Source organism: Episyrphus balteatus, chromosome 3, assembly GCF_945859705.1.
Source record: "Episyrphus balteatus chromosome 3, idEpiBalt1.1, whole genome shotgun sequence".
Lineage (NCBI taxonomy): Eukaryota > Metazoa > Arthropoda > Insecta > Diptera > Syrphidae > Episyrphus > Episyrphus balteatus.
This window is the reverse complement of record NC_079136.1, coordinates 2870227-2897573: the sequence shown is the minus strand read 5'-3', so window position 1 is coordinate 2897573 and position 27347 is coordinate 2870227. Positions and strand designations below refer to the sequence as shown.

Sequence of the window (27347 nt, the reverse complement as noted above, 5' to 3'; positions counted from 1 at the left end):
GTATATTGTGGTGTCGAAAAATAAAAATTTTAATCGTTTCGGGCTGAATCGAAAAGACAAAGCTATCTTCAAATTAAGCTGTTGCAAAAATAAATAAAAGTTTTTATGTTTACTTGCTGAGAAATGTTATTTTTTAAAGTCAAAGCAATCTATTCGGTTTTTAAAAAAAATATTTTAAATGAATTTTGAATATTTTTTGAATGGATGAAAACTAATATAAACTACTGAAAAAAAATAAAATAAAATAAATTAAAAAGAAGTAATTCAACATTTTTGTGTGAATATTTTCAATCTTCAACCGGCACAGGAGAACAAAAATAACGAAACAGCTGTGTGGTTTTGCAGATAGTACTTCATTAATTGGATCTATTGTTTCAAGTAAGTTTTGTTTTTGTTTCATATTCAACTTTTGTTTACGTTTATTTAACATTAATCACATACATAATATTTGACCAATAATCAAAACACTTGCATTAAAAAGGAAATAGACAAGTTAATGATACAAAATTGTGTATATTTTTTTTTTAATGTGTCATTTAACTGAGCTTAATAGAATTTATGAAAATTAGGGCTAATTTAATTATATACATATTTGTGAGAACTTTTATTAAAGAAATATGCATGGCATATTGAAGTACAGTCGACTCCCTCTAAGTCGAAATTCCCTCTATCTCGAATAAATTATTTAAATTTTTTCTTTTTCCAGAAGAGAATTAGCCTAGCTCAATTTGCGCCGATTAATGCAAAAAATAGATCTCAGAAGTTGTCATTATCATGGGATTCAAATCGATATTTTGGCGATGAACTGATTTTTTTCTTTAAATGTTTGCCATGGCAAAATCACAGTTTAGAAAGAGAAGCTGTGTTTTTTGACATTGATATCTATATCTGCAGTTGGAGTTTAAATGTATTACAAAAACAACATGCACCTGCCGATAAGAATGGAATATAAATCCAGTTGCGGAGATAGCTTTCCCAAAAAAAAAACAGCTAGTGTCATGCCCTGAAGGATCTATTGTGACTGACTCAGAAAAGCTTACAACACTGTGTAGCCAGGCCCTTAATCATCAGATAGAGCCGCTGTTTCAATAATTAAATGTTTGCCAGTGAACGTTCTTTTTAATTGGTGCAAAGTTTTAAATGTACGAATTCAAAGTTCAAGAGATTTTTGGTTGATAGGTCGAAAATTAAATTTTCCCGAAATCATGAAACTAAAATCAGAATCGGAACTAACTTTATGTTAGTTATAAAAGACAAATACTAATAAAACTAATAATTGTCGTTTAACACTTTTGTGTTTGAAAACAAAAAAATGAGAGCGAAAATTGTTGGGTAAATTAAAAATTAGTTAAAAAAAATTAAATTGGTAAAAGAAACTCATGAACAATTTAAATAAAAAAACCATATTATTTATTATACGTTGAAAAATAAAAAAAAATGTTTAAAGAAGTAGTCTTTAAACGACATAATGTTTTATGTAAAGTTATCATAATTCTTCAATATAGTGCAGATATTTCATTACTTTGATACTTTCCTGGAAAGTTAGTATATTTGCAAGATAAAGATAACAAAATATGATACAAATTGTTTGAATAAAAGAAATGCAGTATTCTTGCAGTTTTTCCATTGTTAAATTGAATTATTATGACACAGTCACCAACACTTTGTAGTTTGATTTTTTTTTTAATATAACTTCAAATTCACTTTTAAGTATTTTAAACTTTTACGTTACGAACTGTTTCTTTTAAAGTTTTCAGTCATCTGCTTTAACATTAAAGATTGAGACTTAAATTATATCAATTTTGAATAGTTACATAATCTACAGGTTTCTTTTTAGTTTCTACCTGCTCACGAAAAATAATTGCTTTTTAAATATGTAGGTACACATTAACTTTCGAGTTACATTGAGAATTATGTACCCTTTAATCAATTAAAATCTACCTGTGTCATAATTGTCAGCATACAGAAATAAAGGTTAGATACTTAGGCCGGGTGTGAATTGCGTTAAATAGTTAACCCCGTGTAAAATTTTTGACGCTATTGAGGTGAATAAAAAAATTTCAGCTGTTAAAAATTTAATGGGCTCTGGGACCTGGTTAAATTAGGTTAAATATTGTTTGCAGATGATTTTGTTTTTTTTTTATTATTAAAAAGGAGTTTCATGGCAAAAAAGAAGAAGAAGATCACGTGGATTTGAGTGGAATGAGATAAAAATTTATTAATTTGTTTGTAGCGGGTTCTGGTAGCCACGTTGGACTTATTCCGTTCTCAAAACTTACGAAGCAATTATACTTAAATGAATGAATTTGAAACCAAGAAGAATAGCCGAAAAAAGTCAAAGAATGGAAAAAATATGTAGGTATCAGACTGATTTTTTGTTTATAGTCAAAGTTGCAAAAACTAATATTAGCCGGGTTTTATTTTCCTCGTGATCCAGATCAGATCATTGTTTTTATTTGCTTTACAACAAAAGTAAGAAAATATTGCACCAAAATAGACAGCATCAGTAAAAACCAATCACATTTCAGTCTTTTATGTTAGAATCACTAAGAATTATTGGTACCAATAATTATAATTAGCAGTATTTCTTACGCTAAATTTATTGCGTTATTGGTCCTTGTATAATACGACTGAATGGTTTTAACTGGATTTCCGTCTGTTGGTAGTAAAATGCATTCGTTTTGGCCTCCACGCCAGATAATTATTGGACATGATTCATACAAAAATTGATTTCAAATTATCTGTATGATTTGTTTTTATCTTTTTTATGCTTAAATATCACCAATAACAATGCAATACCCAATATTATCTGCATTCTTAAAGCAATAATTATATTGTGATGTAAGAAACAAAAAAAAAATGATTTATCATTTAAATTCGACATTTTCATATAAAAGACCTATCAGTTCTTCGTCAGTCAGTCAGTCACGGCTCATTTCTCTGGTTTTTTTTTTTTATGATTCTTTGGAAATTTAGCTATCTTGTCGGTGCATTGTTTCATATCATTACATGGGCATGACCACAAAGCCAAAAGGCGCCATCCAAAATATGTTCATTAACAGCGGAAGTTTATGATTTTTTTTGTTACTTATAAACCTACTTTGGCGAGATAGATAAGGCACTCGCTGCTACCAGGAATCATGAAGTTGCAGCGATTTGACGACGACACAATTTTGTTTTTGGCGAATTTCCTTGGTTGCTAATGGAAGCCCTTTTGTGTCTTGCTCCTGATAATGACCTTTTTTCCTAGAAAATTCTTTCCAAAAGTAGGATAATGTATTTGTTTTTTTCCCTAATGAGTCACTTTAGCTGAACTTGATTCAACTATAGTGATAACACAAAGAATTCCATTACTGTGTAATAAAAAAAATATATTGCATGAACAAAAACCAACTTGTTTCACAAGTTAAATGAGACAAATATTGCTAATCCATTGATTGCGATGAGCCACTTGAAATGACTTTCCCAACATCAAGATTGTAAGTTGTCCAAGAGATCAACTTCAAACAGCAAATTAATTTGTACATTTTTAAAATTATTGCGACAAGGGATGATATCGTGACAAGCAATTATAAATTAATTATCAAGCCCTGTGTTTTAATTAAATATCAGTTGTTGAAATCAACAATGCCAGCTTGGACCACTCGAATGTAATTTTGAAATAGAAACGCAACTCCATTTGACTTTAAATTCTATATTCATCTTAATTAAAGGATTGTTTTTGTGTATAGGTTAAGGGATAGGAAACATGTGGTAATGTTGGTGTCGATCCTAGAAGATCATACTATGTGCCTTCGCTGCTGTAAGGGCTTTAGGTAGAGTATTTGGAATGCCTTTTCTTTAATGTTTTCTTTTATGGGCTTGTTTTGTTGTTTATGTAATGGAAAAAAGGACTTTAAAACCATCTGTGTATTCTCTCCTTATATGATGAATGATTTGATGTGTTTCTTTAGAATACACAGCAGAGGCGATATAAAAGTGACTATTGACAGTAACAATCAGCCCAGCGAAGAATCCGTTGGAGCCGAAATTTGTCCAATTTCATAAGAATCGGATAGTTTTTACGTGGTATCTCCCTGCTCCTGCTTTTATTCTTATAGCGTTTTCGTTTGGTCGTCCGGGACTGTCCGGAATTCTTCCGAACGATTCTGAAACTGATCGTTTGGCACTCAATGACAGTTCTAATTCTGAAAAGAAGAGAAAATCGATTCTGAATTTTGAGGCAGAATCAAAACCAGAATCACGCACACATGTTCACACTTAAGACGTCAAAGTAATGAAATGTCATTCTTTGTTGTTCATTTCTCAATTTTAAGATTTTTAACTATGCACAAACTTTAAACTATATTTAAATAAAGTGAAGAAAACAAAAAAAAAAAAGATAACTTAATAATAATAAAAAAAATAAACAAAACAAAACTTTCATCAGACGTTCGCATTTGACGCTTCACAAATACAAAGAAACCCAAACTTCAGAATCAAAAAAAAGTATCCAACTCTGATCGTTTGGCATTCCGGATCGGACAGTCCCGGACAGTTCTAAGAATTCCCAAACGAAAACGCTATTACTGTTATTTTTGTTTGCTAACATTCGGCCCTATTTCTCAATTGAGACTCGACGTCATTTCAGTTTGACAAAGTGTTATAAGGTCGAATTTGAAAATTTGGCGTTATTTGACCGCACCATTGTTCCTTGCCTATTAAAAATTTCTAGCAATGCTGTGAGGAAAATCAAATACAAAAACTCAACTTTTCGCAAGTCATTTAAATAACAATCCTTTCTTCTTTTTTGGGATATTTATAAACGATCGTTTAGTAAAAAGTGTTAATTCGGTTTCCGACATAGAGAAAATTTTAATTCCATATATTTTGTATGTTAAAGTTAACAGGTGATCACTTATCGCTGCGAAAAAAAAAAAAAAACAAAATAAAAGCCGGCTGGTTCCACTGACGCAAGCTACTGTATTTTTTACCAAAGCGGAAAAAAATTAAGGCATAACAAAAATTCCAATTTTTTGAGGTTTTCAAAGTTACTGTATTTCCCTTAAAAATTATTGTACTGAAATTTTGAAAAATGGATTTTAAAGCTCAAACTTCCTAGTTTTGAGATCTTAAGATGAAAAAAATTTTCATTTTTATTCTAACGAATATCGAAACATTTTTTTTTACTAAAAACTTTAAAAAAATGTTTCCATCTTAACCTTCATATGGATCGGAAAACTTGTTTATTAAGCTTAAATTTGCTTTTTTAAAAGTCCGATACGACCACTGCGATGATGAGATATCGAACTTTGAATGGAAAAGGAGCGCAAGAAAATTAAGGAAGGTAATAAACTTACCACAAAAATCAGGTGTGCTTTTTTGAATATTTTTTTTTTTATAGTTTTTGCATTAATTTGAAAAATCCAGATAAAAAGGGCTTTTGGTTATCAGGCATTTAGTTGAAAATCTCGAGAAAACCAGTAATGTGAACTGTGTCTTTACAGTTTAATATGCTATCAAAAATTATATAAAGTTTCGGTTCAATCGATTGAATTTTTGAAAAAATCAAAATAAAGGATTGACTTTAAATGATCATAATCTTTAACGAAAAAAAGTTTCAGTTTTTTTTATGTGTTTTTTTTTTCTATTGATAAAAATAAAAATAATAGAATTTATAAATCTTTGACCCGATTGTGTTCAAATGCGATATCAAATATCAAAACCCAGACCATCCAAAATTAAATTCAGATCGAAATCTAAATACCTATAGCGCTAGTCAATATAATTTCTCTCAGTGATAATAGTACAGGAAAGTTAGTAAAAAAAGAGGCATATTGTGGAACGAAATACAGGACGGCTGAATTTTTCAAATCTGAAAGAGGGGTATTAGAAAAGCTTAAGTCCTGGTTTTCGGGCCGGCAACCCCCTGGCGAAATCCGCCATTTTGAAAAACGCGAATCTATCTGTATCTCTAAAACTATTTTTCCTAGAGAAATGGTTATCAGATCAAAGTTCTTGGAAATTTAATTATCTTTTTCTTTGTGATACATTATTCTTTTAAGCGGGCAATAGTTTTGAGCTTATGTTGTTTTTATTTTTTTCGGCTTTTTTAAACTTTTTATTATTCTCGGTAATAGTTAAATAATTTCTTAAACAGTAAAAGTTATAGACCATCAAATTTCAAATAATTTGGTATATTTTTTAAAGTCATGCGATGTATGATTCGAAAGTTATTGATCTGAAAACTATAGTTTTAGTACGGGAAATTTAGTAAAAAACAGGCATTTTGTGGAAAGAAATATAGGAACTCTGTTTTTTTTTTTCAAATCTGTAAGATGGGTATTAGAAAAGCTTAAGTCCAGGTTTTCGGGACGCCAACCCCCTGGCGAAAACCGCCATTTTGAAAAACGCGAATATCTACTTAATTATTGGCTTGACTGAATAAGTAACTAAACCAAAGTTATAGGTAGTATAAATATCTTTTCTTGTGCATTCACAGTTTTTCATCGAGCACAACACTTTTGAGGTATTGCCCGACCCACCTTAATAATGGGAAACACACTCCCACTCATATCAAATTTGTCTTGTTTTTACATAACGTACACGATAAAGCCTTCTTTTCATACCTTATGGAAAAACATATTAGTATAGTGTTTGAAGATATTGAGAGGGATTACTCTTTAAAGTTCGGTATCTTTGGTTTGAAAAGTCATATAATCTTCAAAAGTATACCAAATTAATGGAAATCTGATGCTCTACAACTTTAGTGATAATAAAAAATTATGTAACTATCACAGTGACTAAGAAAAATTAAAAACCGAAAAAATAAAAAATAAAACGACATAACCTAAAAATTGTTGTCCTCGCTGAAAAACAGTGAATGCACAAGAAAAGTTAATTATATTAACTACAACTTTGGTTAAGTAACTTATTCGGTCAAGCCAGTAGTTAAGTAGATATAGACCAATTCGCGTTTTTCAAAATGGTGGATTTCACCAGGGGGTTGGCGTCCCGAAAACCAGGAGTTAAGCTTTTCTAGTACCCTTCTCTCAGATTTGAAAAAATCAGCCGTCCTGTATTTCGTTCCACGAAAAAGTCTATCTTTCCTGTACAAACTAAACGAAAATAAAAGTAAACTATTATTTTCGATCTTGGGTTTGAAGTATGAACTTTCGCGACTTTCGACACGCAAAGGAACGTTAACAATTGGGTGATGCTTCCAGAGACCTCTAAGAATATATTCGTGTACCGCTTCCCCAATTAAGTCAACCGTTATGTTTTAAACCAAAACTTGTTCCCGCTCTGTAAAAAGTTGGACAGTTTAATGCTTTTATTGACTAGAGTGAAATTTGCTTGAGTTTAAAAAAATGGGACCGTATCGGAATCCCGATTTTTAATATCCCGTTTTCTGAAATCCCGAACAAAAATGTTTAAAATCACGTTTCTAAAGTACTGTTTTTTTTTTTAATCCCGCTTATAATTATCCTGTTTAAGCAAAATCCCGTCTCTGGAAAGCCCGCTTTTTAAAACCTCGTTTATACCGCAAATCCCGTTTCGTACTTTCATAACTGCTACTAAATTTGGTACACTTAAATTATGTAGCAGTTCTTTAATGTGAAAAAATGAAAAAAAAAAAATGCATTGAAATGAATGAAAAAAAAAAGCATTGAAAATAAAATTTGTATTGCAACAAAAAAAAATTGAATTGAAAAAAAAAAATTCAATGAAAAATGTGGTAAATACTTTTTTTAATATTCGTAAATTTTTTACAATTTTGACAATTTGCCCTTACATTAGCTATTTCAACTATAATAATAAAGCAAAAGTTAAGGTCAAAATTGTAAAAAAAAAAACAAAAAAAATCATGTGTGCAATTCACACGTGGTAGAAGTGAAACCTTAAAAAATCATTTTTCTTGAAAAAAATAGAAAAAATCTACCTATTTCACTGGTCAACAAGGTTTTTGCCACAAGAACCAAAATATACTTTTCTAGTTGTTTTTGGGGTGCTGAATCCGAATCTGAAGTCAAAAAAATTTTATTGGCCTTTGTTTTTGAAATATTACCGTTAGAAAATGTCAAAAAACGTAATTTTGGCTGTTTTCGAGGTTATGTTTTTATGTGGAGTAATTAATTGTGAATAAATTTGTAACGGTGCCAATAAGAGCTAGTTTTATTCATTCAAAAAAAGTTTAAATCTTTCCGATATCTCTTTTATTGCCCGAGATATTTAAAATTTAAGTAGCGGTCTTTGAATCAGAAACAACACTGGCCAACCAAATTACACTTTTTTTGCCACAAGAATCAAAATATACTTTTCTGAAGGTTTTTGGGTTGCTGAACTCGAATCCACAATCAGAAAAATTCTATTAGCCTTCGTTCTTAAAATATTACCGTTATAAAATGCAAAAAAAGGTTTTTTTTATAACGGTTATATTTCAAGAACGGAGGCTAATAGAATTTTTCCGATTGTGGATTTGAGTTCAGCAACTCAAAAACCTTCAGAAAAGTATATTTTGGTTCTTGTGGCAAAAATTCTGTGGCCAGTGACTTAAACTTTAGATTAAGTTTAGTTTCTCTTTGACTTATAAAATGAAACTAAAGATATCTCGAGCAATAAAAGAGATATCGGGAAAATTTAAACAGTTTTTGAAAGAAGAATATCTGTTCTTATAATAACCATTACAAATTTGTTTATAATGAATTACCCCACATAAAAACAGAACCTCGAAAACAGCCAAAATTACGTTTTTTGACATTTTCTAACGGTAATATTTCAAAAACGAAGGCCAATCAAATTTTTCTGACTTCAGATTCGGATTCAGCACCCCAAAAAATACTAGAAAAGTATATTTGGGTTCTTGTGGCAAAAAAAAAATTACATTTTGTTGACCAGTGTTTTTATTCTATCACCTTCAAATCCATGTTTTTTATATGACAACCTATATAAATTTTATATCATCTGAAAACTTTTTGTCTTAGCTCAAAATATATATATCGATTAGGTCTATGAGACATCTACAAAAAGAGCTAGAATTTTTTGAACTCGATCAATTTCCATAAAAAAAAGCGAAAACACACGTATTTTTATCTTCTCACGCTATTAAATGCATTTTTTCCCTAACAACCTATAAAAAATTTAATACTATCTGAAAGCTTATTGTCTTAGCTCAAAATATATAAAACGATCAGACCTATGAGACATCTACAAAAAGAGCTAGAATTTTTTAAACTCGATGAAATTTCATAAAAAAAAGCAAAAAAAAAATTTATTTTTATGTTCTAATGCTATTGTTTTCGTTTCATCTTGTTTCAAATCACTACGATGCTAAAGAAGTTTTTACTTCAAAAAAAAAATCGTCGAACATTAGACAAAAAATATTTAATATGGTCTCAACCATTTTTTATTAAAACTACAAATAGAACCGATAAGCTGAAACAAATCTGTAAATAGATAACCGCTAACTCTTTTTTAGGTTGGATTTTTGGAAAAAATCTGGTTGTTTGAGTGAGAGAAATACTTAGATATAATTATGATTAAGTGTCGAATGTTCATGTGCAAGTTCCTAGAAGTTTATTAAACTCCGGTTTTTATAACCCCGCTTTTGGAATCAACACAAGGTGTTTTTTTTTTTTTAATCACTGCGGTTTTTAAAATAAAATATTTTGTGTTGATTCCAAAAGCGGGGTTATAAAAACGGGAATTTAATAAACGGGATGGTAAAAAACGGGATTTTAAAAAACCAGGAATTAAAAAAATAGTATTAAAAAAAAACGGGATTTTAAAGGCAGGAATTTAAAAAACCAGGATTATGAAAGTCTGGATACCGAACCCAACCCGTTTTTACCGAGTCTTGAAATGTGTTCGGTTCGATATCGCGCTTTTTATTATTCACTAGCTTACCCGTGCGAGACTTCTCGCATGCTTAAATAAAAAGAAAGTATAGGTAGGAAGGTACAAATGTAAATGCAGAGTGTGTTTTTTAAAAAGTCGAGAATTACTAAAAAACTCCTGTTTATCCCATTTAAAATACATTGGATTAGCCCCAGTTTAAGTTAAACAGCTATGAATATGGCACATTAAATTTAGCAATTCTAGGTTCCCTAAGTTGTACATACATTTTATAATTAACTCTATTTCAAACAGGTTGCCGCAACTAATATCTCAAACTTGGTCAATTTGAAGAACTTGAACCGATGTTGAATCATGCATTCACCACCTTAAATCGTCAATAAAAAAATTGTCGAACGTAAGGTTTCTGTCTGATTCTTACATCCGACAATTTTTCCTTTGACGATTTTTCTTTGCTGTTGTATTGGGCTTTTCCAAAAATTATCTTAGACCCATTTAATTCACACTCCATTAAATTTTATATCGCTATTCAAAAGTGGATATTTTAAAATTCGTATCTACCTACGTGATTTCATAGTTTTTCATTTTTAATAGCCACTTATCATATTTTAGCTTAGGAAGTACCTAAACGGACCTAACACCCCTATTACGATTGTCAACTATCAATTGATAGTTGATAAATACTGAAATTTGATGTTTTAAAATCGAAATGGGGGAAAACTGGTCATTTTTTTAATGGATCTTTTCAGTTACATTTCACCGTTAGCATCATTCTTCGTTTTCAAATTTTTTTCAAAGCAAATAAGAGATCTAATTTTTTTTTAACAACTATAAGTTCTTTGCTTCCGGCTACAAAGAGGTTAAGTCACAAAATTGCACTTTCGGGTTTTGATGAAAAGAGAATAAGCTCTTTTATTTGGTATCAAAAACATAAATTTAGAGTAACTCTTTCTTATAAAAATAAGAGGATCAATACTCAAAAATTCATCGATTTTCAACTTCAATCGGATTTTCTGGTAAACTATCATTTATGTAAGTCCTTTTTACCCAGGGGCAAAGAATTGATAGTTGCAATCGTAATAGGGGTGCAACACTTACGCCCCTATAGCACGCAAAGAGCAAATGAAGGGTCCAGGGGAAAAACGGCACATGTCCACTTTTTGTCAAAAATAAACGAATGATGAGGTCTTGTAGTATTTACTGACCACTATCTGATGGCATCCTTACTTTTATAAAACAAATTTAAGCCTTGCTTTAAGTACTAAGTTGTATGGAGAACAAAATTTAAAAATGCATTTTTCTCGAAATGAGTTGGAATGGACTTGTGCTGTTTTTCCCCTGGAGCCTTCAAATATTCCGGCCTTTTTCTTATGTACATTATGTATATACTATATATGTACATACATAGGTACACTTCCCAGACTTTTCCTGGCAAATGGAAGATGAAATGTTCCTACGGAATATGTTCATACATATATGTACTTACAAAAAATCTTGAAAAAAAACCATAGGTGTGTTTTTTTGTTTATCTATATTGTTTTTTGAAATCCATGCAAATATTTGGCACCACACTGTACATAAACTTTGGCAGCTGTCTGTCAGAAAAGTCGCTTTTGTTTTTTTAATATTAACTCCGCAGTGGAAGGCCATTACATCCATGATGGATGCAAACAAATTTTTTCACAAAAAAAAAAAAACAAAAACCATAGCATGGCATCCATTTTGGATTCAAAAAATTTCACAAAAAACCAAAAATCAAAACTGACAGTTCTGATTCTGAAAAAAAACAGAATTTCTCTTCTGGTTTTAAAAACAGAAAATTCATAGATTTAAATGTTAGCAGTACAAAATGTTTGCAGCACAAAAACAAATGAAGTTTGGCGCGATTACACATATATGTGGCACATGTTAAACTTCAGATTCTTCGGAATAAAAAAAAAACTGTTCAATTGGGATTCTGAAATCTGAATCGAAGAACAATTCCGGATTGCCAATTAAAAACGCCATTAAACGTTTGTTATTGTTTTGTTTCTGGCGGTGTTTTTTTCATAAAGGGAAATTCCAAAAACTATCTTTGTCTTTTCCTTTTCTAATTTGACATATCTCGGCAGGGAAAATGTAAACAAAAAACATATTGTCACACACACTTACAACAAACACTGTGTGTTCGAAATCATTTAACCACAAAAACTTTTATATTTCGCGATTGTTTTCAAATTTGAAGTTTTTATTTCCGATTAATTAAAAAAAAATAATTAATTTTACATATTTATTTTGGAAAACACGAACTAAATTCACAAAACTCTATCACAATTCGCGCCTCCTTTTGTTTGTTTATGTCTTCACCATCCCAGCTATAGCTGTAAATTTTTTTTCTTTTTTTTCTGTTTTCTTTTGACTGTTTTCTTATACTGACAATCGTTGGAAGTTCCCCACTGAACTTATTCCAAAGATCCTGTCAAAAGCGATGAACACTTCCACTTTCCAATCATTTTGGAAACATCTTATGTAGAAGTGTTCAATGATCTGAAAGAATAATTAAAATAAAGGTAGGACCGCACTTGATGTTGAAGGAACTACGCTAAGTACACCAAAGTAAAAAATAAGCAAAATATTTTGTATCTTTCATTGGTTATCGGAACTACACTATGTGGAATATAATTATTCCTATCAAAATATCGTATTATGTGAGAAATGAATAAAATAAATCAATTATTTGTATTTGACGAATTCGACGGAAGAAATAGCCCAACTTTCTACTTTTTCATCTGTCGTATCCTTTGACATTGGTTGTCAACAATAGATCAGTTCGATTTTCTGTTTCGGAGTGCACACCGGGGAATTTCAGAACTAAGAACTGTGTTCTTTTCTTTTCTGATTTTATGAATTGTGAACTTTAGTTGTTTATTTGTGAAGAAAATGTAATAAAAGTAACATTTAATGATATATCTAATAAATTATATCAATTAAATACTAAAATTCTGTTGTAGAGTTCAATTTTACTATGCCAAAGTCATATCTACAAATGATAATCTGTTATTAAAAATTATTTTTAACTGAAGAGCAAGTACATACATAAAGTCTAGTAGCGTATTTTATTTTATTAAAAAAAAAGAACAACGATAATAGTTAACAATTTCTTGCATCAGAACTTCCTTAGTGCACATTCATCGAGAAAATATCGAACACACCTTGGAATTTAAAGTGAGCTGTCAAAAAGCAATCCGTCATGCAACGTTTTCTTTGGGTCACCCCTTTCTGTCCCATCCTTCAATTTCAACGGATTGATTGACACAACGGGTGGAACGGATTCTATGGGTTGGGGCCTTTAATTTCAAATTAATCTTTCGATCCATTTTACCTCGATGAGGATTAGCAATTTACCATTAACCATTTGACATTCAAAATGAAATAGTTTACGAAAATATCTCATTTGGAATTTAGTGAAAACATGATATAAGGCACTTAAATACAAAATAAAACTTTTGAGTGATCTTTTTTTTACAGAGGTTGACTACCCAGAACCTCAAAAGTTGGCATTTTCAATTTGTGTGCCAAAAATGAAATAAAAATGTATAACTAATGTTACATGTAACAGGGCTGTTTAGGTACTGCCTAAAACAGAAATAATTCTGCTTTTTTCAACTTTTTTAACCCAATTCCTGTTTGATTAGACTGAAACTGTGTAGTTTTTTTTTTTACAAAAAAGAGAGCCCCTCTTCTTGCAAATTTCTGCCCAAAAATTTCTTCGGACAAAAGTCTGAAATCTTTCAAAAGCTAGTGCCTTCTTTTTTTCTTTTAATAAATGATAATTTTGTCCTAAAAGAGTTTGCGTACTTTTGCACAATTTTTTCTTTCTCTGAGAGGATTTCATCCCCACTTCTAAAATTTGACAGGTTTCATATTTTTGTCCAAACTTATCTGCAATTTGTTTGTACATAATAATGCTTAAAATGTTAACCATCAGAATTTTTAAGCAAATCGGAGAATTTACTCGCCTAATGAACGCCCCTGATGATACGAACTAATGATATACGAACACCCCTAATGTGAACAGGAACACGCCATGTCAAACATTTCCAGATTCATTGGAAAGTGGTAAAAAGTCATTTTAAAATTCATTTTGGCTGGAATATTATTTTTTAAACAAATTAAGATTTCTTAAAAATTATAAACATTTATATATTTATATTTTGCCAGATTCTGGCGACAGAAATTCCCTTTTTTTTAAGATATAATTTATTAAAATCTGTTCGGTGTAAGTCCCGCAAAAGGGTGTTCGACAACGGTAATAATATATATGATTTTTTTTTTTTATCAAACTGGACCTTTAGCATTTTTTCAAAATCTAAAAGCTAGCCTTTTTTTAAAATTGATGTCGACTGAAAGTAAATATAACTGTCTAACGCATTTAATTAAGTACCTACCCATACTCTTTGATTGCATATAGAATGATCAATCTTGGTTATTAATCAATCTACTTAATAAAAACCACTCAAGTCACAAGGTATACCTACCTACCTAGTAATTTTTCTCTGACCTCTACTGTAACGATCACTTCGATACCATTCAATTACAACAACAAAACTATATGAATCGGCTTTTTTTCATATTACTGGAATACTACCAAAAAAGAACTCTCATGAGGACAACCTCGTGCTAAGCCTGTATGTATGTTGTGTGCCTTGCCTGTTTTTATACCTACTCCTAACTCCTACCTACCTCTCCTCCTCCGCACACATTTTCTTTCAAATCGGACACAACCCGAATCTATAGAGACACAAAATGCTAAAGGAAAAGTGCACAGAGGCAAAGGGCAAAAGCAAAAAAAAAGCAGCCGCGGTACGACAACGACAACGGCAGACTCAGAAGAATCGGAATCGTCGTCTACGTCGTCGTCCGTCGTCGGCCTTCTAGAGCCTCTCAGCTGCAAGAAATACACATTCGATTTTCAGTTCATGTTTAAGAAGCGAACCGCGTGGAAGTGTCTCTTGTCCACTCTCTCACTGATCTATGAAAAATCGTATAAAAACTTCCATTCCATCGTGGGTTTGGGAACTATTGTTGTTGTAATTAGAAAATAACAAAAATAAAAAAAAATAAAGAAAGTACCATCGTGGTCATGTCTCTTCTCTTCATTCAATGAACTGTTATCAAACGTTTTTTCTTGGCTTGGAGAGGAAACCCAATTTTTACGCGGGTGCAAATGCAAATAATCTTCATTTTTTTATCAGCCTGATTACGAATGATTGAAAAGTTTCCAACCCAACAAAAAACAAAAAGAATAACATTCTTTTTTAAATGATAATAATTATTATCTCTTCCAATTCACTCATGCAACAGCTTTGGAATTGGCTCTTGTGAATTTGCGTTTCTGAGTTGTAGAAAAAACCTACTACCAAACCGGCAGTGAATGGTGTCGGTCTTGAAAGCGATAAAGAAATAACAAAAAAAATAAGAAAAACAAGAGATACCGGGAAGTGGATCTTGTGTGAAGCTAAAGGATTTGTAAAGACAATTCGTATCAAGTCTTTTATTTCTACTCGCAATGAAATTGTGTGAAAGGAGGAGCAGCAAGATGACTCACAGCAGGAGCATCAGCATCCTTTTGGCGGTCTTGATGATCGTTGTTGTTGTTGTTGGTAAGTTTCTATATGTTTCTGTGTGTGTTTGTTGATTCCTTTTTTGAATAGAGGGATCCTTTTTTTTTTTTTTGTTATTTGTTGATCTTCTCTCTTTTGTCCCGTTTTTTTTTTTATTCTGACCAAAAATGATGGTTAAGGTAAGTGAATACCTTTTGGCAAGTTAGGTAGGTACCCAACCAAACCTATAGGGATCTTGTCTTCATCATTCAGCTCAGCAGCTTGCTTTACTTATTCACATCTTGTTATCAAAGCGTGACAACAACAAAAACAACACGAATGTTGGTTGGTTGATGCTGTCATCTTGAATTTCAAAATACCAGTTTGGTATACTACCTTTACCTATAGTTAGTATAGTTTGGATAGAATTGAATTGAATATTATGAATGCGTGTATTAGCATGTGCGCCTCTGGCCTGTCCAATTCAGGAAAAAAGACTGAATTTACTTTACTTTCATTTAAATTCAATAAATGAAAAAAAAAAAAAAAATGATACATAGAGTCATTTGATACCGGCTATTGTGGGTAATCTAGACGAGACACACGGGAACCCGTTTCAATGACTGCAGCAGCATATTGTGGTGGCTGCTGTGGGATTGTTAACCTTCTCTCTGCAAGAAATTCATGTTTGTTGTTGTTAGTAGTTAAGTTAGCATTAAAAAAAAAGGGAACTGGACTCTTGGATTCTGGTTTTATAAAAAATTGAATATTTTTTTTTATTATTCTGGAATGAAAATGGTTTAACTATTTGGTGTTTGAATTCAAATTTGATATAATTATCTTCTTTTTAAGTGTTTCTACTTCGTGATGGTTAACAAATTGATGCAAATTCAATAATAAATTGTGTTAATCGATTTGACAACATCATTTGGTGGAAGACAAATGGTGTTTGGTCGATTTAAATTAGGTACACTCTGTTTGACTTGATTAAGTGCACTTGTTGCATTGCCTTCTAGATGCCTGTTGCTCCCTACGCACTGTTTCCCTTTTTGTGCCATCGTTGATAAACACTTAAACATCGATGATCCTGATAAAAAAAATATAACTCGTTGTTGGCTTAAAGGGAAAAGCTGTTTACTGCCACCTGCTAACTCCACATACAAAGTAAAGTGGAGTGTTGGTTTGTGGAATGTGAAGCATTTATCTGAAGCGTTAGAACACGAATATAAAGCTTGCCTTGATTTAGAACTTGTTCTTTTACATATAAAGGCTTTGTTGATGTTTCTTTTGCGTTTTTTTTTATTACTTAAGATCTGCTTACAACTGTGGTCTTTTTTCAGTTCGTATGGGGGCTTTAAAACAGGTGAATTTTGTATTGATCCTGAATTTTATCTCTCATATGTGGAAATATTGATCTGAAATTTAATTTAGAGTTAAATATTTTTGGTGCAGAATGTTAAATTAGAAAACAAAAGATTTTCTAAAGCCAGTTTGTTATCAACTTGTCATGTTTAATGTAAAAGTTTTATTGATAAGATATAATACTGATTTTAACTTACAAAAAAAAAAAAATAATATAAATGCCTTTTTTTACTTTTAACATTTAACGCCAAAAAAAATTCTTATTAAAATTTCAGTTGAAAATCTTTACATTTTCCACCATAGAAAAAAAGCTTCTTTTCATCCAAAATAATTGTATGGCCTCTTTTGATTATTTACTCCTATCCTAACATTATACTATATTTTTAAACGGGTATCATTTTTTTAAACTGATTTTTACAATATTATAATTATTTTTTCTCCAATAAAAAAAATACCCTTCAAAGCAGGGCTTATTTTAATTTTAATTCCCATGGCAAACAAAATGCTTATACTTAAGTTCTAGATGAATTGATGAAAATCGCCTTTTTTAACATTACGGCTATTCCATTTGCATTTTTAGGACATTTTCACGCATATTATCTCGTTGAAGAAGCAATGTTTTTTCTTGAAGCTTGGTGGGTCTTAAGGGAACATGATAAAGTTGATGCTCTATAAGTTTCAAGAAAAACTAATTCAAAATAGCTTAATTATTAACAGACAAAGACGGTAACGGAGAAGACTTGTATGCGTCTTCTGCGTTACCGCTTCATCTGTAAATAATTTGGCTACATTTAATTATTGAGCTCTTAAGACCTACCAAGTTTCAAGAAAAAAGATTGCTTCTTCAACGAGATAGACTGAAAACAAGGTCAGTATGTCTTCTCCGTTACTTTGGAATGGCCGATTAACCAAATTCACTCCGTCCTCAAAAAACACCCTTTCACCGAAAGTAATTTTATAAAGTTTCTTTATATCTACTTGGTTCTTTTTCCAAATGTATTGTTATTACCCAATTTCATTAGGGTACCTCATAGATTTTGTTTTCAATAAAAAACACCCTTTCATCCATGATTTTCTTTTAATTGAAATTCTTGGTTCTTCAGTCCTATCGAGGTTTCTGTTAAGAGATTTTTTTTCCGATTTATTCGAAGTCGGAGAATTTTACAAAGGTGTATCCGTTCCATGAAATTTGACGACCATCAACGCATTGGCGACTAAGTACATTCAGTAAAGAAATTTTAAAGGTTGTGCGTTAAATCTTTTTGGTGCAATAATCTCGTACTATCGAGATATTTCGGTAAAAACTTTTCTCTCGAATACCTACTGCGTTCTTCATTTACTTTCCTCCGTTCACCTATATAAATAGAAACCCATACATCATTTAAGTCATTCTTTATTATTTTTTTAGGATTCAATTACTTAGAATTTAAAATAAATGGTGTATGGCGTTTTTTCCGGAAAGTAAAAAAGTTATTATAAGAGCAGTTTACAACTAACAAAACTGTGGCAACAAGGAATAACAACATAAGTCAGTTTTTACAACTTTTCAGGAGAGCGTTTTGAAAGTTTGGCTTCCCATTACAAGTCAATGCTTATGTCATTTTTCTTTTACCTGTAATTCATAAACCACTTAAGATAAAAATACGAAAAAAATATGGTAGATAGAATCGCTTAGATTCTGTAAAAATCTCAATTTCGACATAAGTTGACTTATGTTGTTTTTCCTTGTTGCCACAGTTAAGGATCAATCAATTTCATGTCTTAATTGTTTTTTTATTATCCGGGTTTAACGCAGATCACCTGAACTTAGGTTCTAAATTTTAAGAGGCTTTGATTGGTCAAGGAATTATAGAATTATCAAAACAATTATGATTTTACCTCAAAACGAAGTATTTTTTAAATCCAAAACTGATTTATTTTTAATTTAAACATTAAGGTTATTGTAACTTGTGTAGGAAAAATTTTTCATTAAAATCAGTTAATTCGTTTACGAGAAAGTTAGAAATCAAGAAAACGGTATGGCATTTTTCGTTAATAACGGCTCTAACAATATTTTGTTTTTAACTTCAAAATAGGAACTTATTTGCAACAGTAGGTACACTAAATTTTTTATTCTTATCAAAACTGTAAGACCGATTTTTGAGAAAAACAAGCTATTCAATTTTGCCATGAAATCAGTGCACCGTCGAGGTTCAATATGATCAAATGTGATCAAACCTTGGGATTGGGTCTGGGCGCTTTCAAAAAACTAGCAAATAGGCCCTAAAATCCTCCCACTAATTCACTCAAAAGAGTGAATAAATCTTTGAGTGAAACCAATCGAAAACGACATTAAACGGCAGCGATGTAAAAACGATTGTTAAGTTAAAAAAAAAAAGATTTATAAATACAACTAATAGGTCCTACCCTACAAAAGTCTTAAGTGGCAGTCCTGTCAACTCTTGACATCTGTCCAATAAGACCTTAAAAGCTTGCTTTTAGCCCAATTCCAACATCGAGGTAAAACAAATTACAATAAATCATTCCCCAAACGCATGTTTTACTGCATCTGGAATACAATCAACACATAGATCACATAATTCATTCAGTGGAAAATTTATTTCCAAGCCTCTAAAAGCCAAAGTGTTGTATTCTATTAGCAGAAATAGACAGAAATATACGGAAACCAGACATAAACAACAACAAAAACATCCTCAGCTACATGAACCACTTCAATTTTAATTTAGAACGAAACATTTTACAATTAGTTGAGCAGGACCGTTTCCGAAATTCCAACAAATTTGGAAAAAAAAATGTTGTTCAGACTTTTACACTAGGAGAAAGAATTTCATTTGTGGTTTTTGGTATGGTTTCCCTTTATTTGTAATTTATTTTTAAATTTCATTCTCTGACACTGATAATGCCCTGCTGCTGGTCCAATATATCTGACAAAAGAAATTCATTTTGGAATAAATTTCAAGAATGTTGTTTTTTTTGGGGAACTACAAGATCGTATATTTCTCGTTTGGATGTTGTTAGCAAATGAATCAAGTAGCGGTTGCCACTCTCATTTGTCCTAAAAAGACCCATAATCTATGGATTTGTCTGTGCGTGAAATGGGAAAATTGATGTTAAAACAACACGAACGTGTCACATGGACCCTCATATCTGATCAAAAGGCCAAATGCCGCGATCAACAGCTGGACACTATGGACAAGCTGGAGATCATCATAGTGTACAGAATAGCCACATGTTATCTTTGTTTTGTCTATTGTTTGTAGGTAGGTTTAGGTAGATATCTGGTGGGTGATCTATTCGGGGTCATCTGATGCTCATCCATCACATATCTAACTGGCTTGTTGTTGTTCCCTGAAGCTATTAAAACATCCCTAAAAAACCATCAGTGTCATGTTTACACATGCCCCGCAGGTTTTTTTAGGGTAGAAAATATGCTCGAGTACAAAAAAAAAACCTAAGTGCTATTGCTCATTATGTGCATTTTAATGACTTTTTTAAAAGCCATAGCAAAGTCAAAACATTTGTAAGTGAAGAAAATATGAAAACTGACATCTATCTTATGCAGATACCACAGTTTTATGACTCTGGCAGACAGAATCTCCATAAAAGTCCATACAACATCCTGCTTTATTATGTAGATAGATGAGATTTTATGCTTCTTCCCAGAATCGGCAGAATCACAATCAAAAGAATTTCAATTTCAATTTTCTCTCAAAGGGATTAAAACAGAGAGATCTTTTTGGTGACCTAAACAATAAAAGGCAAAAAAAAAGGGGAAAAACTGACGCGATCAACATTCAAGAGACAGGGTATCTACGCCTTTACAGATTTGTAATACGCCTTCGCTGCCGAAAAAAAAAATTCCAAAGGGATTTTTGATAAGCCTATTTGATATATTTTCTGTTTTTTTTATGAATGTATTTTTTATAGATTTGTAAATGTAAATATTTAGTATAGGAAATAATTCATGTGACTGGGAATTCATCGATTACGATTGTTCACATTATTTTGGATCTAATTTCTGACAATGCGGCTCTTTGTCATATGCTTATAGCTCGTTCAGGGGGTCTTATCTCTTTTGATATATGATTATATGAATTTTATTGATGGCAAGTTCTCTTAGTGTTTCCTTTTTTTCTTTTTAACGATATATAAAAAGGAAAAACTTGTGCGATTTTCTCATTTAAAAATTATAATAATTATGGTTCAGGAGTTCGATAGAGATAATGAAGATTGATAGGTTTTGTTTTTCTTTTTTGAGAAATTTTAATAATTTCCGTTGTTTTCATTAACGATTGATTGGACTTTGATAAAATTCGTCACAGGACTCTGCCTTGTTTTTAATTGTATACCTATTTATAACTTTCCAATACAAAAGTTGATTCTTGTGGTTTCTTAATACAAAATTTTAGGCTTTACAATCTACATTAGTGTGTTTTTTTCTGCATTTTCTCTTTTCTTCTTGCCTTGTATAGTAACTGCATGCCTTTCCAAATGGTTGTATACCTTAAATACAATTTATACCTGAATTTGATGCCTCTATAATAACGATCTTCGAAAGTATTTCGCATTCTTTATGATCTATTGTTCGGATTCGGGATCATAAGGATTTTAAAGTGTCCTTAATCTGTAAAAGAATTTTTGTACCCTTAAATAGTACAAAAGATTTGATATTTTTCTAAGAATTCTTACTTAATGTTTTTCATGTAATTCTAAAACACTTAACGTCATTGAAGAGATCGTTTTTGGATATGCATAGAAATTGAACAAAAAAGTATAGAATTGAGGCGCATATTACAATTGATAAATGATAAGAAAAGACCACTATTCTAGAAAGATAACGATAAAATAAGTTGAATTTAACAAGCGCTTGAAAATATTTAATCAATCAAAGTTTGTTTTTAATATTAAGTGGGGAAAACGGATTGAAGAAAAACCGTGTTATGTAGTTTAATAGTTTTTTTTTTCTAGTCTTTGTGCTAGTTACCTATGTTGCAATAATGTTTTAGATTATCATTTTATAATGTTTAATAATCATTAAAAAACAAAATAAGTAGATAAAAAGACAAACTCCTTATACTCATACAAATTTTATTTAAAATTAACGTTTTCGAGAATAACAATTTTCATCTTCAGATTGTATAGCAAAATTTTAAATTTATTCAAAAAATTTTTTGTCTTTAAACATACTTTTCCATGAAAAATTGAAAAAAATAAAACTCAAAAGAAATAACATTTTCAAAATTTACATAAATTAACCATATTCTTTATTTCTAACGAAATTCAATTGATCGATTTAAAATCGAAATACCTAGAAATAATTTTTTTTTCATCGTCAACCATCAATAATTATTATTTATGTATGACTTGATTTATGTTTTATGATTCAAACTATGTTATTTCCTATCATAAGATTAAAAATAAAAACAACAGGTTTAACTCATTCATTAACCAGTTTTTTTTTCTGATAATCTAGTAGATATAAATATAACGAATGCAAACAACACAAATAAGATAAAATAATAATTAGTATAAGTTTGAGAATTGTTGCAAAATTACTTATGCAAATTTGTATTTGTTTTTTCTTAACTTGTGCGTTTGAAACTGGTATCTGATAAATAGTTTGTTTCAATAATGTTCACAAAAAGAGGCTTTTTGATTTATTTTTAACTCTTAACAAATTGTCGATTAAGTATATAAAACCGAATAATAGTAGTAACTTAATTGAGTTTTTCTAATTTAGGTACATAAGTAGACATTATAAGAGTCATTCGATTGCCTTTAGGATTAATGTATTTAACTATTCTGAGAAATATAAATAACAAGACCGAATCATTTAAACCTTAACAATGACCAACTGATTTTGGGACTATAACCGTTAAATATTAACATACCGGTCAATATGAATAAAGAAATAATTTATTTGACCCCATACCTATACACTTCTGTTTAAATAGGTTACCATTGACTTAAGTAAGTCACAAATCAAACAAAAATTGTTTTAAGTGAACGTTAAATCTGAAAATTAATTTATCTGAGCGTTTGCGTAATCGATTTCATCTTTGAATCCAGAATCGATTTTCTTTTCTTTTCTGAAAAAGAAATGCAAAACAAACGATTTCAGAATTACTCCGAATTATTCGGGACTACCAAACGAAAACGCTGTTACTAACATTTACAAAACAAGCTAGGGCGAATTTTCTTGATTTACTTTCCAACGAAATATCTTAATCTTAATAATTAATCTTAATAATTTTTTAGCTAGGTAACCAATAAGAGATCCGAAACTTGAGTAGCTTTTTAGTTCCTAACGTTTCCCAACCTGCCAATAATCACGAACAATTGTTAACCATCGTAAAGTTGATTTACGATCTGAATCTATAATGTGAACAAGAGCTGAGATTTGAAAATCTCTCTCAAGTCTAGAAAAAAGAATTTCCTCTTTAAAGCCCATTTTTGAATCCATTTTTGACATGGATGTATTTAAAACAATATACAAAAAGAAAAACTTGTATAATTTGAGAGACAAAAAAAGTTAAACTGCAATAATTCCAAGAACTTTATATTAAAAGTCTTTGGTCTGAAGGGAATCGATGGGGTATTTCAAAACGTTGTCAGTGATTCAGAGATTCACTAAAAGTTTTCCAAGTATTCCATTAACTGGTGGAACAGAATGATGTAGCTGTGGCTGTGTCTTGTGGCGCTGTCAAAGTTAAAAAGTATGAAATTAGTATATTGGTGCCAGAATACGTAGCTGTGGCTGTGGCAAGGAAATTCGCTGTGGTACAAGTCGAGTCGACTTTTACTTCAAGCTACAAGCGCAATGACTTTTGACGTTTCTAATGTGGTTGCTGAGTTAAAATTATTTTTTTTTCAAGGCAATTGACATTTTAGTGCGCCACATAATTCTGTTCATCTTTTCTACATTTTGAGCGATTTTATTTGACATCTTGTACCACGGCGTTTTTCTTTGCCACAAGCGAATTTCCATTCTGTTCAGCCAGTAAGAACTAACAAACTCTCCTACTGTCCACAACCCTCTGCTCTGTTTTCTTAGCCAAATAAGGAGCGATTATAAAGAGTTAATCTACTACGTCTGATATAATTCTGCTCTAATATCATATGTCCAACTTAAAATTGACCATCTCAAATCAATGTAACACTGTTTTGGCTATAAAGTTAACTTCTAGATTTCCTTCATCACATACTGAAAATGCGTATCTTGTCCTTGTTATAAATCCTAGTACATAATATCGCTAATACGTTAATTTTTTATGAAACCAAATTCAACTCCTGGTTTCCGCTATTTTTCAGAACGGAAGCAAAAATTCAAAATACAAATGCTTAAATTTGACTGAAAGTATGCAACGATATTATTACATTTTCTTTAGCAAATCTTCAAACCAATCGATATTTCCCTTTCTGAAAAGGATTTTTCCGAAAAAAGTTTCTTAATCATAGACATTTTCGTTATCATAGACAACAACCCCATTTCAATATCAATTTCAACAACAATCTCAACAACAATATGGGACATTTTTAATTCAAATTCAAATTTGAATTTTACTTTTTTTTTAATTCAATGAATAATTTTGCCTTTTTTCATTTTTAGAATCCTCAACACAAAATAATAACACAGTTGACAATGTCGTGGACATACAAAAAGATGATAATAACACACAATACCATTTGGACATTCAAATGAATTTTATAGACTCAGAAATAAAGGAAGAAAATAATGACGTTCGAGAAATACAACCAGAAGAACCCATCGTTTTGGATCTAGGACATGAGTTCGAAAACTTAACAATCACAACTGAAAAAGTTAATGTAAATGATTTAACCATCAATGACACCAAAATTAATGATAATGAAGTAACCACCGTTAAGACTGATATCTCCATTGATGAAATTTCCAATCCGGAAGTTCCACAAAATCAAGACAGTACGATTGAGAAAAATGACAATGTTGAGAACTTGGAGTCAACTATTGAACCAGGTTAGTTTGTTTGAATTTCGTTAATCAATTTGATTTACTACTTAAATTTTCTTTTTTCTAGAAAATGGAATTTCATTGATGACCACTGAAGTACCAATTCTAGACGCAACAATCTGGACTATAGTTCCAATAAAGGAAAATATATCAAATGTAGATATTGAGACAGAAGAAACAAGTAATGTTGAAGCTCAAACTGAAGTTACTGAGATTCAACAAGAAGTCTCCACAAAAAGTCCTGAAAAGTTGAATGATTTGAGTAGATTCTTTGAAGACGAACCCAGTCAAAAACATCAAATGCATGGTTTCATTAAAGAAACTGATAACGAAATTACATCACATAATGACTCTGCCGAATCTGAATCTGAATCCGATTCAAGTTCAAATTCAAATGGTTCAAAAAGTTCAGAGTCAAATCAGGATGAAAATAAAGCTGCTGAAGATTTGTCTATATCAGAGGATTTATCATCTGAAAAAGCTACTCCTGCACCCATTTCAGGGTCCCAAAATGATGTATTCATCGATGAATCCACAAAAATAGCAGCAAACGATTCAGTTCAAGAAATCGAAGCAGTCACTGAATCAACTGGAGAGATTACAAACGAAGTGACAGTAGTTGCTAATGAACTTACACACACCATAATGAAGAAACCTGGTGTCGATGATGAATCTCCAAGAAGTTCAACTGATTTATCGATGCAGGAGGAAACAAACGAAATTGTAGTAACGACACCAAATATTCAAATTGATCCTGTTGTTCATCTTGTTATTAATAGACCCAAAGGAGTATTAGAATCAATTATTTCATCAGGCTCCGAGAATACAAATCAAACTTCAAATCAGCCATTGGAAGTTGTTCCTCCTTCATCTGTAACTGATATTAATGGATTGGCTGACTCTGAGGATAAGTCTCCAACCACCTCAATTCCTGAAACTAAAGTCCTTGACAAAAACGAAGAACTCACAGAGGATAGCAATTCTGTTCAACTCAATATTGAAACGCCATTTGAACATGACGACAATCATCAACTGGCAGAGCTTGAAGAATCTCTCCAAACACCCACCGAAAATGTTTCAAACACTCTGAACGAAAAGCAAATCCCAGAGTTGAATGCTATTCCACACTCTGAGACACAAGAGGACAAAACTCTTGAGACAAATCTTGTAATAGACGATTCAGAGAACTCTACACCAGCTCCTCCGACTAAGAGTAACGAATCATCTGGTTTGGAAGGGCATCAAGAAGATCAGCCGATTGTAGAGGAAAATGGAATTTTCAAAGAATCACATACCTTCACCGACAAATCCCTGCTGAATGCAATTATTGTAAAGGAATCAGTGGAGACTTCTACAGAAAGACCAGTTAATATCGAAAATCCGCTTGAGGACAACCAAATTGGAACAAACTATGTTTCCCATGATAATTCCTTACCGACTGCTGAGACATCGTCTGCGATATCGAATTCTATTCCTAATTCTCAAACTAACTCTCCAGTTGACAATTTGGAGACTTCTACTCGAGCTCCTTCTATTGACAAAAACGAATTTGAGCTCCAAGGAGACATTCAAGAAGATCAGACAAGTAGTATAGGAATTTTCAAAGAGCCAGAGGAAACTCCTATAAATCCCATTGATGAATCCTTACCTGATCCAAAACTCTATGAAGAACCAATTGAAACATCCACACAAAAACCCATCATTTCAGAAATCAATGATATACCAACAAGTCACATCATCGCCACCACAACAGATTATTCCCGACATATTGATTCCTTGCAGACAATGAGAGATGAGTCATCTTCCTCGTCTGTAATATCTGACGAAGTTATAGCTCCAGCTTCTGTGGGTCGTTCTTTGAATGAAATTGTCGCAGAAGGTTTGGGCAAACCTCTTCCTACTCGAAGTGTAGGTGATGAACCTTCATCGTCATCTTACTCATCCGAAGATAAAACCACAACGGTGTTGGTTCTATGTGCAGCAGCTGGAGGTATATTTATCGCCTTCTCCTTTGCCATATACCTAATCTCATTTCAGAGACAACATGGTACATTAGACATTGAAATGCAGGAGCAACAATGTGGGAAAGATAATTTGGACGAAGATGAAGATTCTGAGACAAGAGTTTCATTATTGAATCAAGCACCAACTGCAGATAGTGATGAACATAGTTCGTACTAATTTCGCTTTTCCTAAAAAAAAAGACTTTTGTGTACCTTTTTTCGTTAACTTTTGGATTATTCATTTATTTTTTTTTTTTTTTGTATTTTAAGAATTTACTTTAATTTTTTTTTTGTTTATAAAAAAAATTTCATACAAAAAACATTTGTAAATAGACATTTTAAGTTTTTTTTTTCTTTATCAAAGTTGTATTTTAGTAAGTATTACAACAATAAGAAACAACAGGGTTTATATAAATATATTAGAATGAATGTATTATTTTGTTGACTTAATTTAGCCGTTAAGAGCTTATGAATATTTCATATTGCTAGTTGCCATATTAAAAAAAAAAAATAAATAGAGAAAATGAATCTCTCTTATATAGAATTAAGACAAATTTAAAAAGCCATTACGAAAAT

General features: G+C 31.3%; 1 protein-coding gene across 1 annotated transcript; it reads left to right on the top strand.

The window, feature by feature from the left end:
• Positions 1 to 309: 309 nt before the first annotated feature.
• LOC129917212 (uncharacterized) lies at positions 310 to 27347 on the top strand. The gene is made up of 3 exons (XM_055997610.1): positions 310 to 378; positions 24388 to 24774; positions 24836 to 27347. Exons 2-3 carry the CDS (start codon positions 24477 to 24479, stop codon positions 26947 to 26949), a joined length of 2412 nt encoding a protein of 803 aa, XP_055853585.1. The 5' UTR covers positions 310 to 378; positions 24388 to 24476; the 3' UTR covers positions 26950 to 27347.

Bases quoted from the DNA above. Each gene is read 5' to 3' on its own strand.
- LOC129917212 (XM_055997610.1), top strand. From the start codon at position 24,477: ATGAATTTTATAGACTCAGAAATAAAGGAAGAAAATAATGACGTTCGA. The intron at 24,775-24,835 runs GTTAGTTTGTTT...TCTTTTTTCTAG, and splicing joins GGAGTCAACTATTGAACCAG to AAAATGGAATTTCATTGATG.